Source organism: Dermacentor albipictus, chromosome 1 (assembly GCF_038994185.2).
Source record: "Dermacentor albipictus isolate Rhodes 1998 colony chromosome 1, USDA_Dalb.pri_finalv2, whole genome shotgun sequence".
Classification (NCBI taxonomy): domain Eukaryota; kingdom Metazoa; phylum Arthropoda; class Arachnida; order Ixodida; family Ixodidae; genus Dermacentor; species Dermacentor albipictus.
Window position 1 is genome coordinate 342478859 of NC_091821.1, and position 12425 is coordinate 342491283.

The window sequence follows — 12425 nt, forward strand, 5'->3', positions numbered from 1 at the left end:
GATTCAAATAATGCAAAAATTGGTGTTTTGAAGGTCATTTCACAGTTTTTGGAATGTGTTTAAATACAAATTTATTGGGTACATCTCACACATCCTAAAACAGGTGCACTGACACTGCTAAAAAATGCGCTCCAGGTGTACCAGCCACGGTGCTTCTGTGGCTATGGTGCTCCACTACAGAGCACCAGGTTGTGCGTTCGATACCGGGTTGTCAGAGCTGTGTTCCAATGGAGCCAGGGTGCCTAACACTAAACTGGAATATCAAGTTAAAACTGCCTATGCCAATGCATCTGGTGCTCAGTCAGGCAAAATTTCTTGAAGGTGATTTCACTGAAAGTGGTAGTTTGACAATATTGCTCCTGAATAAAACTTACCTTTTCTCAGCATGGTACGCCACTGTGGCTGATTGCCGTTGTGGGATGTATTAATCACCGAAATCTGCTTCATTTTTTATCCTGATGTGCTGTTTTATCTTGCTCGCTCATCAAAGCTTCACTTACACCAATTCTCGTAGCGCAGGGGATCTGCATGATTTTTCTTCGTACGAGTACTTCGAAGGACCGTCTTGCATTTTGCTGCAAGCGATAGGGTTGTAATTGTAGTTACACATGATTTAATCTAGTGCTGTGGAGTATGTGCTGGGGCTTGGGATTTTGCTGCCAGAAGGCATTTCAGTGTTGACGAGGTCTGCATGTAGCTACTGATGAAAGCAGCACAAGTTGCTTGCTTCAAATAATGTGGTTCGAGTCTTCTGGAGGCCAAAGACCGGAAAGCTGTCACTGTTTACAAATAGTGGACATATATATTTACTGCAAAGCTAGGTTATTTAACACATTCTTTTAGTTATTACCGTCTTACTTTTCAATTTTTCACTCTTTCGAAAAAACTTCCCTAAAAGTTAGCTTCACATAATAAATGCACCCACCCTCTTCAACTTTGCTTTCATTTTTCTGAAAAAAGAGTGCTCATTATAGAGTAAAAACAATGCTTTAAAGTTCTTGTTGCCGTGCTGACATGTGGGTACCAAGGATTGAGTGTGAAATTCTAAAAAGGAAAGTCTGGCCTCCATGTTTTCCATCAGTGAACAACTGCTTTTGACAATGAGCAAAAATACTGTTTCCAAAGAATAAATTGCCAGTCTAAACTTATGTAATGTTGCTGTTTAGTGGTCTCTTTAATATGCACATTGAAGAACTCAAAATTAATCAAAATTAAATAATGCCTCCAAGACTGTATCTCCCATGGGCCCCATGCTGCTTCGAGACATTGAGTCAATCAGCACTCACGATATGTTTATTGTGTCGTTGCATCCTGAGTCAGTATTTTAGTGATATATGTTATGTCCGTGACAGCCGGAGCGACTTCAAGGCACGCACTACACTGTTCAGTCGGACATCTGGAGCCTGGGCCTATCATTGGTGGAAATGGCACTGGGCCGCTACCCGATCCCACCACCTGATGACCGAGAACTGACTGCCATCTTTGGCCGCAACTACACCCCTGAAAGTGAGTGTGAAGTGCTTCTCTCTATTTATTTCTCAGTTTCCTGCAAAGATGTAAAACCTAGTGGTCCACTTGAAGGGTTGCCTTTGATGCCACTCGAAACAGTAACAACTGGCCAGAATGCATGTCTTCTCACTTTTACTTAATCTTTACCTATATTTTAAGCAAAATTACTTTTGAACAGATTGCTGAAGTGTGCAAAGTAGCAAATTTACATCCGCCATCTTGACAAGAAATACTCATTGCTATTTATTAAAATGAATGGAATTCTGGGTTTTCACATGCCAAAACCAGGACATTATTAATGCCAAAACCAGGACAAATGTGCAGCGACCGCATTTCGATGCCCGCATCGAAATGCGGCCGCTGCGGCCGGGATTCGATCTCGCGCGTTCAGGCTTAGAAGTGCAATGCTAAAGCCACTATGCCACCATGACGGGTATGCTTCTTATGATGCTTGTCATTAGCCAAATGCTTTCCTGCTCACTAGATTTATGGCATCAAACTGGGAAAGCATGTAGGCATCATGCAAATTAATTTATGCAAATAGTTTTGTTGAGTGGAAGTACAGGCAGGAAGAAACGAAGTGGACAGGACAGACTGTCTGTCCACTTGTCTGTTGTTGAAGGAGCTTTCATGGCTCTAGAGATAGTGCTCGGCTCATAATTCAAGGGACCTTGGATAGAAGCCTATTATATAACTTTGCTGTTTTTATGGCATTTTCTTTAGTGAGATTTGCTATTTGCTTGTTACCGGCCACACATGCTACTGAAACTAATAACCATGGCTCATATCAGTCGTCAAAGGAAAAAAAATTGCAAGGCTCAGCTTCAAAAACTGATCAGTAGTCCTAAACAAAGTTGTTTCAGGACCACCATTTCTATAAATGACTACCTCAACAGATAAAAATGGGAGAGATGTTTATGATATGGGTCTTCTTGTGCAGGTAACTCTGGCATGGCATCGGGTGATGGACCACGGCCCATGTCAATCTTCGAACTTCTAGACTACATTGTTAACGAAGTGAGCGACGACTAATTCTTTATTCAATGTCTAGAAGACAGTTTTGGGAGGCTTGAAAGTGGAAAAAGTTTCAGTTAAGGTTTTGAAGGCAGCTCTAATATGAATGGTACAAATCACGCTAGTGTTAGTCGTAATTGTTAAAAAGCAATGCAAATAATTTCTTTCGTGTTGTAAAGGCTGCCTGTGCATTTCAGCTTCCTCGTCTGTACATTCTCATCACGACACAGGGCGATTGTAATGGTGGGCACGCTAGCTGAAAGAATAGAGACCTGTGGCTGCACTGTCGCCTCATAAGTGGTGGAGGTGCTTTTCAATCCCTATGTCCTCTGCCATCTCAAAGAGGGTATCAAACTGATCGAGAACTGAACCGAAAACCAGAGCGGAACCGTTCTTAGAAGCCAAACTGGAACTGAACTGATGTTTTCCGCCATCTTGGAACCGAACCCAAACCGGAACTTCTTGAAGGAACCGTTTTGAACTGGTTTGCCCACAGGATCAGCCTAGGGTGATTTTTGCTGAAATTCTACGAGCGTGCAGGCCAATGAGATTTGACGGCGTTTCTTTTGTCAATTAGTTGCAGTGCATGGTGTGTCACCTCTGTAACGGTTGTGTTGCTCACCACTGTGATCTTATCGGCCGACTTAACTGCACTCATTGTTGGCACGTGCTGTCCAGACGTATTAGCACCTGCTAAAGGATACAACATAGTTATATCTTGCACTTGACCAAAATCGTCACTCCTTGACGAAATCTTGACCAAAAAGCATCATTGATGCTCTCTGCTGGGTGCCTACAACCATTTTACATTCCATCGGAACCGTTCTTTCGCGTGGGCTTGGACTCACTTGGCCCTTTCCTTCTATCAGTGTTTGGCAACAAGTGAGTCATTGTGGTGACAGATTACTCCACATGCTACGCGACCACCAGAATGCTCCCAACCAGCTGCGCCACAGATGTTGCCGATTTTCTATTACACAATGTGATTTTACAACATAGAGCTCCACACCAACTGCTCACTGACTGGCGCCGGACACTCCTTTCAAAAGTCATCGCTGACATCCTGCAGTCCTGCTCAATCAGGCACAAGCTGACTACGTCTTGCCATCCACAAACTGATGCCTTCAAAGACAGGCATGCTTGCAAAGTATGTTTCATCCGACCATACTGATTGGGACTTTGCTCTATCTTATGTCAAATTTGCATTTAATTCTTTGCACCATGACACTGTCAGTCATTCCCTGTTCTTTCTGTTATACAGTGCAGTCCACTTATAACAATATCGAGAAAGACGAAAAATATGATCGTTATAACCTGTGATCGCTATATCTGGACTGCAGTTATTAAAAAAATATAAAAATAAAAAATAAACGCGGAACGTACCTTTGCAGCTCCGAACTCGAATTCGCTACTTGTTCTAAAGAATAGATGATGTAGAAAGTAGGCCGTGAAAAACAAACTTTATTTCTAGCCCCAATGACTGTGTCAAGTGTTAGGCACGCTGAAATAGTCAGAAATTTGCACTTGCTTATGCGGCTGCTTCAGCTTCACAACCGCGGTGTGCATGGATTCCAGCTGCTGCGCAAACACTGGTGGCAATCCTTTAGCATGCATAAAATCAATTAAGGAGTCGATCGACGACAGTGCACTTTGTGTGGACGTCGAGGTCGGGGTCAAGGAGCCACTGTCAATCTTGTCACTGTCGCTGCTGCCATCGCCACTGTCGCACAACTTTGCCGTCTGTCGAGACAGCACATCTTCGGCGATTGCCTCGTCGGTGACCTCATCGCAGAACGAGGCAGCACTGTCTGCAGTCAAAAACTCCTCCTTTGACGCACCACTTGTGTCACCATTAGGAACGAGCTCCCAGAGCTCGGTTATGTCAGCGGCTTCCACCGTGTTGGTCTCAGTGGGTTGGGGAAGTTCGTCCTTACGCACAAAGCTCGCCTTTTTGAAGCAATTGGTGATGAACCAATGGTAAAGCGCCTCTTCAACATCGGCGTACAAAGGGTCTCTAACCCTTTTCTGCTGATCAGCATGGCCGCTGATAGCTCCTGCCTTCACAATTGCGGTGCTCCTGATTTTCGAGATGGTCGATATCATTAACTGGACGAGCTCATACTACTTCACAAGGGCGCTCACTTTAAAGCTGCATCAAGAGTCCTGCAAAATATCCATCTTCGTGTCAAGCGACACAGCTTTGCACTTTGTCGGCGCCATCTTTGAACTGGGTTGAACCGTTGGTTGCTTGCTGCTTCGGTGGCGTCAACCTGCTATCGCGAGAGAGAGATGCGGGACGGGCGACACCGCTCTGCTTTGCTTGTCGCTTTTTTTTTTCTTTCTCTCTCGGAGCGACTGTGGCCGACGCGCATGAAACAGCTAGCGCCATCTTGTGGCGCGCTCCGCCTACTCAGATATTCTCCGGTGCACGGGCGGGGCGGGAAGCGCTGCGCGGTAATGGCGGCAGATACGAACTTATGGAGGTAAACATTGCCTCGTCTCGACATCGTTTTGGTAAACTAAGCAACGCAAATGTTACGATTATTTGGCACGGAAAACGCCGTCCAGACGGCAAAATTTTAATCGTTATATCCGATATACGGTGAATAACCTATCGTTATAAATGTTTTTTTTTCCCATAGACCTGATGCATAAAATGACACTGTCATATCGACCCATCGTTATAACCAATATTTCGTTATATGTGGTATCGTTATAAGTGGACTGCACTGTATGGCTGAGAACCAATATTGCCACTGGACACATCCCTTCCATCTGCCTTAGCATAGGCCAGCGAATATGCACTTGACGCCATCACCAGGGCAGCCCAAGCATGCAGAATTGTCCACACTCTCCTCCTGACCTCCCAAGAGAATCAACAGCGTTTGTACGATTAAAAACACAAAGACGTGCACTTTTCACCTGGATCTCTGGTACTTTTGTGGTCCCCAACCCGTCACATTGGGCTGTCCCGAAATACTCTTGTCTCGGTACACACACCTATACCGAGTACTGCGTGCTGTGACTGCAGTTACATATGAACTTGTCCCAGTCAATGTCACTGCCTCATCTATCTGGCCCACATTCCACTGACATTGTGCATATTGCACGCCTCTAACCTAATTTCTCTCTTGTTAACACCAATATTTTAATGTGCCAGGATGGTGCTTTTGCTGCCGAGGATAATGCTACATAAATTATGCTTGTTTCTTTTGGACAATGCGGCGAGGGGGGAACCTCAGCGAAGAAGACGAACTGTTCCTGGGTTGTAAGCTGTCAGCTGAACTGGCTGGTGCTGCATTTGTTTTTATAAATATACCTTGTAAATAGTCATTGGTGTCCAATCCTTCGTTCGTGTAACGGTACAATTTTGCATTGATTATTGTGCGCTGATTAAGACCTCACGCAAAGACGTGTACCTAACACGATGACTTGACAACTGCCATGACTCCCTCCAGAGGCTGAATATTTATCAATTTTTCATTCTTATATGGTTATTGGGAGATACCTATGCATGAAGCCAATGAAAGACAGCCTTTATAATTAGCACCGGGCCGAGTTTACAATTTCAACATAGGGCCCTTAGGTTGTATAGTGCTGCTGCAGCTTTTGAGCATATGATAAACTTACGTAGTCTGAAGGGGAAAATATGTTTGTGTTATCTCTACTACGTCATCATTTTTTTCTTTCACTTTTTGTGAACTCCTTTAGCGTTTGGAAGTATTGACATGCATTTCTAGCGCTGGTCTTCAGCTCAACGACTATGTATAAATGCTGGTCCATGAGCAAGACTATCGAAGTGTTGGTGTGCCAGTTTGTCAGCAAAAACGGCATCAAGCCAAACCCTGCAAGGTTTCTACAATAATTGGCTTCTCTTGCACAGAATAAGCACTTGAGGAGTTTCCGAAGTCCGCTGTCCTATTGCTGCCGCTTTATCGGCTATTTTGCTGTTATTGCATTGCCATTTCACAAGGTCCTGACCTTGAGCACTGCTTTCACATCTTAGCCTGTCCTCTGTCACTTTGATGCGAACCCACCCACTATTTTGCACACTGACGCTAGTGGTCACGAAATTGATGCTGTCCCTCTGCAGCATGGTCAAACTTCATGAGAGAGGGGAGTTTTGTATGCCAGTCGCACCGTGAGATGTGCGAAGTAGGAATGTCTTGCTGTAGCTTGGGTTGTGTGAAAACTTTTGTGTCTCCTAGTCTGACCCCTTTCTTCTATGAAAGCCATATGTAGAGGCTGATTGTACACCGTAGATTTCTCGATTACCTGATTGATTACATGGATGTGATCCATCGTCCAGTATCCCTTCCTGAAGCCAGCCTGCAGTGCCAGCAATGCCATGGACGAGCCTAGATTTATCTCAGGGCTTAGTCCAGCTTTTGGTAGATGGCAGCACATAATCCATGAGAGAGCGCAAGCAGAAGCGAATTCATTCTTTTTGAGGAGGTATGACATGTTGGCAACTGGGGCTCTTAAAAATAATTTGGTCATTTGTGGTCAGGATTCGGTCTGGTAGCACAGCATGGAAGGTGTTAATATATTAAGTATCGTCACAATGAGTGTTGTGAAGAGACTTGTGATCATTCAGCTGCAATGTGTTCTTGAGCTCTTTATGTTTACGGGGGACGACGGGTATTTGGTGCATACATTGATTGTACTATTGTCTGTAGGGACAGCATAATGGTAGTCAAAATATAGACTGACCAGATCGCACACAAGTATATATGCATGCAGGAATGCTTTGACAAGCTTTTTCGGTTACTTGTGGAATAAATTCACTTTAATTTGTGATGAACGTGATATTTCAGGCTCCTTATTATTTGGACTTTTAAGCAGTCCCCATTGTGTATGAATTATTGGTTGGCAACTGTAGCTATGTATATAAGATATGGCACATGCCCTTACACCTGTGCTGTAAGGAAGGTGATGAGGATTAAAGTAAAAATCCTTCTAAGGGATTTAGGACATGCAAGACACTTTGCTAAAAGTCTTTGACAAAGAAGTTTACTCAACTTCAGCACACTTGTTCGGCTGCATTTGTGCGCGAGAATGCTTTTCCTTTTAAATGCACACGGAAAGATCTCTTGTCATGGTTGCACTGTGGTTGATGGTTTGTTTTCAAAATTTTCTTATACCTCATGTAATCTGGTCGCTGGCAGTTTAGGCATACAAACTAGTTGTATTGAAGCACATGAGGTTGACCTTGCGAAAACTGACTAGTGAAGTGGATTAGATACACTACTAGGACATGGTTTCAAAGGAGCCCCTTGTTTTTTTTGCTTGCTTGACCTTGTGTTCTTGCTTCCCATAGGCCCCACCTTCAGTGCCAGCAGGTGTCTTCTCGCCAGAGTTCAAGGACCTCGTTGATCGATGGTCAGTAACACAGTTATTGAACTTTCCTGCAGTACTTCGCACTTTCTCATTCATATTGGTGCCATTAAGTGAGCCTCTTCCGGTTCCATCATCTTGCGAGGACACCAAAAGATGTCTTTTGACCTTTGTAAAAGAAAACATTTAAGGATTAGACAGCTGCTGCTGCGAGTAACCATTAAAATATTTTGGCAGCATTACCTGAGGACATGCAGCCGACCTAATGAGATGGTAATTGAATTAACCCCTTCTATGTTAATGAGCTATTTTCATGGTGTGAACAAGCTCAGCTTGTCCTTGCACAGGTAGCAGTACTAGCAGTCTGGGTGAGCCTTACTTTTTCATGATTTGTAAAGGGCTAAGAACCAGTATTTGGCATTGCAAACGGCAAGCTCTGCTGTCTTGCCATAATTTGAAAATTCATATGAATTGGCAGCAAACACATTGTGACACTTTAGCAATTCATTTAAATATAATGCCACCTGTGTTTCTTATAATGTTTTTTTCAATGACATCATAGCTTGAAGAGGAATCCAAATGAGCGAGGTGATCTGAAGACATTAATGGTGAGTAGGGTATCTTCTTGTTTTATAGAGGTAACTAGTCCTTTTACTGACTGTTGGAAGTTGGTACATTCCCGTTACGCATGTTTCCCCAAAGCCATCATTTGTAATTGAGAATTTAAAAAGAAAGGACCTAATAGAATTAAGCTCACATTTTACCGGTTCATACGTACCCAGAAAAGATGATCTTTTGGTCCCAACATTCAGTATGTCGCCAAATTGATCGTAGATCCCATGTAAACGAGAGAGATGGACACTGACCGTGTCCATCTCGGGGGAGCTTAGAGGACAATGAATACGTTGAAATAGCTTTATCTCTTAGAAGACTCCTATTGTCAGTCTGCCCTACAAGAATTTTCAAACAATAATTGTAGCTTAATGACCGAGTAGGTTTATCTAATTCTGACACTTGCTTTTATTTTTTTCTCCAAAAAGATTGGGCCCAAAACTGCCTTCGTGACATTCATATGCTTTGCCGCATGAAATGGCTGTATTGCAACGAAGCTGACTAAAAACTGTGCGGCAAAGCTGACTTCAGGAAACGAACCAACACTGCACAACACTTGGCCATTCTTCTTGTTAAAATATAGGGTGCACATTAGATTTCTTTGTTGAAAAGCCTTAATGTTATCTCTTCATTAGTTTTCTGCTTTGAACACACAGAAAGTGGGTGTGCATTTGATAAGGGCGTGTCTAAGAATTGGGCCGATACTGCCAAATGAATCAGGGGTGTGTGATGACGTTTTTCTTTTTTTTGGCATCTTGTTCACTTTGGCCTGCCAAATAATTAGATCAATTTCGTCTGTACTGTCGGGGTTGAATTAACAGAAGTTGGCTGTATTTCTGAATTGACAAAATATTAATGTCATTAAATAACGCATACATAACAAATTGTAACCTCAGGTACCTGTGTCTATTTGCAGAACCATCCGTATGTGCGGACATCGGAGCAAGAGAAAGTGGATTTTGCGGGCTGGGTGTGCCAAACCATGGGCTTGGACCCCTCAACTCCGACAAAACTTACTCCGGAGGGACAGGCCTGACTTCCATAATGGTCAAAACGCAGTGGAGGACGACAGCTGCTCTCGGCCCATGAAGATGGGAAGTGCATTCGCAACAGGGGCGAACATGCGTGCGATCTCTGCCTCTTCACACCCACACATTTCTCTCTTGCGGGCACAGGCTCTGTCGGGGTCTGCTGCTCTGGCCCCCATCCACCCCCTCCACCCTTCCCCTGTCGTCTATCTGTTGCTTCCAAGCTGTGTCTCTGTCTTGGACACTAGTGTCACCACTGGCCACCACAAATCCGTGAAATGAACTTGCCTGCAGGTTATAATTGCTGGTGGGAAGCAGTCTGCCACAGCAGTGCAGTAGTTCCCACAGTTTCAGAGCACTGATGCTAATGCATCAACTGGCAGATTCTGAATGTTTGTGTGTGTTGCAGCAGTGCATTTGAGAAGCGGATGTGAGGGGCCGTTCTTGCACGGCTACTTTATCTTTGCATGTGCACAGCAACAGTGGCAGCGGATAACTTTAGTTGGCGCAATGCTCAAAAAGAGTTCACCCAGGCTGTCTCCTGGGTGCTCTAAAGAAATCGGAGTACCCGAGTACAGGTCTCCGCTTTAGCAAATGATACTCCTTTTCAAGGAGCAATTGATATTGCATAGGTAACACTGTCATACTTTGCTGTGGCTTAAGGGGGGGATGCCTTGTCTGTGCCTGTGTGCAAGCTATTTGCATTGTTGCTGTCATGTAGAGAGGATGCAGTTTTCTATCAGTCTTTATGTGTTATTTAGTTTTCTTTTTTTTTTGCGATAGAGCAGCTGGTCTCCTGGCCAACTTCCCAGGTAATGCTTTCAGGTTGCTACTGCTTTGATGTGCAGTTAGCAGGACTCTATTGTGACAGTTGTAGCTACCGTCGTCTTTCGTTTCACAGGCCAGAAGTAACAGCTTGCACGGCTCACTGCAGGTAGTTGCAAGGTTACCTGCAGTACAGCTGTTTTTAGTTTTTTTAACTTTTTCATGCCATTCAGCTGCACTTTGTGCTTTTGCTTTTGGTACTCAAACTTGGGTTAGGAGCGGATTGTTAGAGGCTGTGGAATGGAATGTTCTTTTCCCCATTTATTGCTTTCCTTTAGTGTTCAGATTTAGGTAAAGTTACAGGCAAACCCTTGCTCCCTGAAGTTGCAGATCATTCGGTGGAAGTTACCGACCATGTGTGAAGCTGAATGCTCTTGAGTTCAACTGTGCAGTGCCTTTTCTTTCCTATTCCTTCTTTGTGCGATAAACTTGTGCCTGCAGTGAGCACAGAAAGTGTTTAAAGGAACACTGGCACAATAATCTCGCCTCTCCTTTCTTTGCTTGACAGGTACCTGTCAACTCAGTAGTTGCAGCATGAAGCTGGGTGCATGCTGCCAAATGAGCCCTTGCATTCGCCTTTCACTAGGCCTTTTGACAAATGCGACAAGGGATAAGTCTGGCCGTCTGCTGTTGCTTCCTTGAGAGTGCTGGGTGCCCCTCTTGCCTCCTTTCAACTTTTATTCTGTTGAGTGCTAAATGCACAAAATTTTTAGTGGCATGGTGTGGCTTTTGACCTCCGCCGGGTTGATTGGCACTTGTGTCAGTGGTTTACAATGTCACACAACAACCATCTTTGATCTCTGACAACATATGGTCTGCTTGATGCCTGAAGCTTCACTGCAGGTTTTGAACTGGTTGTATTAAGAGACAATGTAATTAATTATCTGTTCTAGGCTCCATTCCATAATTACAGAGTTGATACCTGTTTAACAAAGCAAGAAAAAAAAATGTTGTACCATTTCTCCTTTAAAGGGACCCTGAAATGATTTTGATGATCTTGTACAAACGTTCTGAGCCGTTAGGGTAGGTCTTCCTGATCATTAAGTGACACATTTAAGCGCTCCGCGTAATGCATGCAATTTATTATAAGGTTTTAAAAATATTCATCGCTACCGATTAGTGTGGCGCTACTCCCCTATGTTTTCAGCCGCCCTGTCCCCTGTTACCTAGCAGGGGTGCGCAACGTCAGTTTGGCGAGCTATCTGATTGGCTACCCAGGCTGTGTGATTGGTAATATTTCTTTTAATTTTTTCAACTTTATGGTGAACAGATGCTCATAATAGTTGTAATATTGGTTAACTTGTTTTTCTGTAAAGAAAGATAACGTATCAGAAAAAGAATACACAATGACAATTTAGCACTACACTCTGGAATTTCTGGCACATAACAATCCAGGGAAAACATGGGGAATGCTGGAGATGGGAAATTCAAGACGATGAGCAAATGAGAACAATGTGAAAGCAGGAGCCAACGTTTTGACAAGTGGACTTGTCTTCTTCAAGGCGGCGTATGCTTTCCTCGCCACAGTATATATAGGTGGGGTTCTTCTAAAGGGGAGAGGGTGTAAGGTGGGTAGGTGGGGCAACCAGGGAGGGTGTGTTAGCATGTTGAATTGAGAATATAAAGGACGGGGGGGGGGGGGGGGGGCTTGGCCTTGTGCACAGCATTCCTTTATAGTCTCAATTCGACACGCTAACACACCTTCCCTGGTTGCCGCACCCACCCACCTTACACCCTCTCCCCTTTAGAAGAACCCCACCTATATATACTGTGGCGAGGTAAGCATACGTCGCCTTGAAGAAGACAAGTCCACTTGTCGAAACGTTGGCTCCTGCTCTCACCTTGTTCTCGTTTTGGCACATAGTAAGTGTCATCTGCTTGTATTGCAATGTGCTCAGACGTGAGCTGCGCAGTCAGTGTTGGTCTCGAGGTTTCTTTCGCGAGCACTATGTGGGCTGCAAATCTTGCAATTGGCGACATGTCAAGCTGTGACATCATGTTCCTCTGCAAGGCAGCAGGCAAGCAGAGTGGCTGCAGCTCATTGAGCAGTCGGATCCAATCAGTGCCAGGATCTATGCGTTTGCAGCTGTCACCTCATGG

General features: G+C 44.2%; 1 protein-coding gene across 1 annotated transcript in view; it reads left to right on the forward strand.

The window, feature by feature from the left end:
• Dsor1 (mitogen-activated protein kinase kinase 1) overlaps positions 1 to 11726 on the forward strand; it is a 29446-nt gene extending 17720 nt beyond the window's left edge. The window contains exons 7-11 of the mRNA XM_065440101.1: positions 1353 to 1506; positions 2450 to 2526; positions 7844 to 7905; positions 8423 to 8468; positions 9389 to 11726. Of these exons, the coding sequence (XP_065296173.1) occupies positions 1353 to 1506; positions 2450 to 2526; positions 7844 to 7905; positions 8423 to 8468; positions 9389 to 9508 (459 nt within the window). The 3' untranslated portion in view covers positions 9509 to 11726. The remainder of the gene's footprint in view (positions 1 to 1352; positions 1507 to 2449; positions 2527 to 7843; positions 7906 to 8422; positions 8469 to 9388) is intronic.
• The last annotated feature ends 699 nt before the right edge of the window (positions 11727 to 12425 follow it).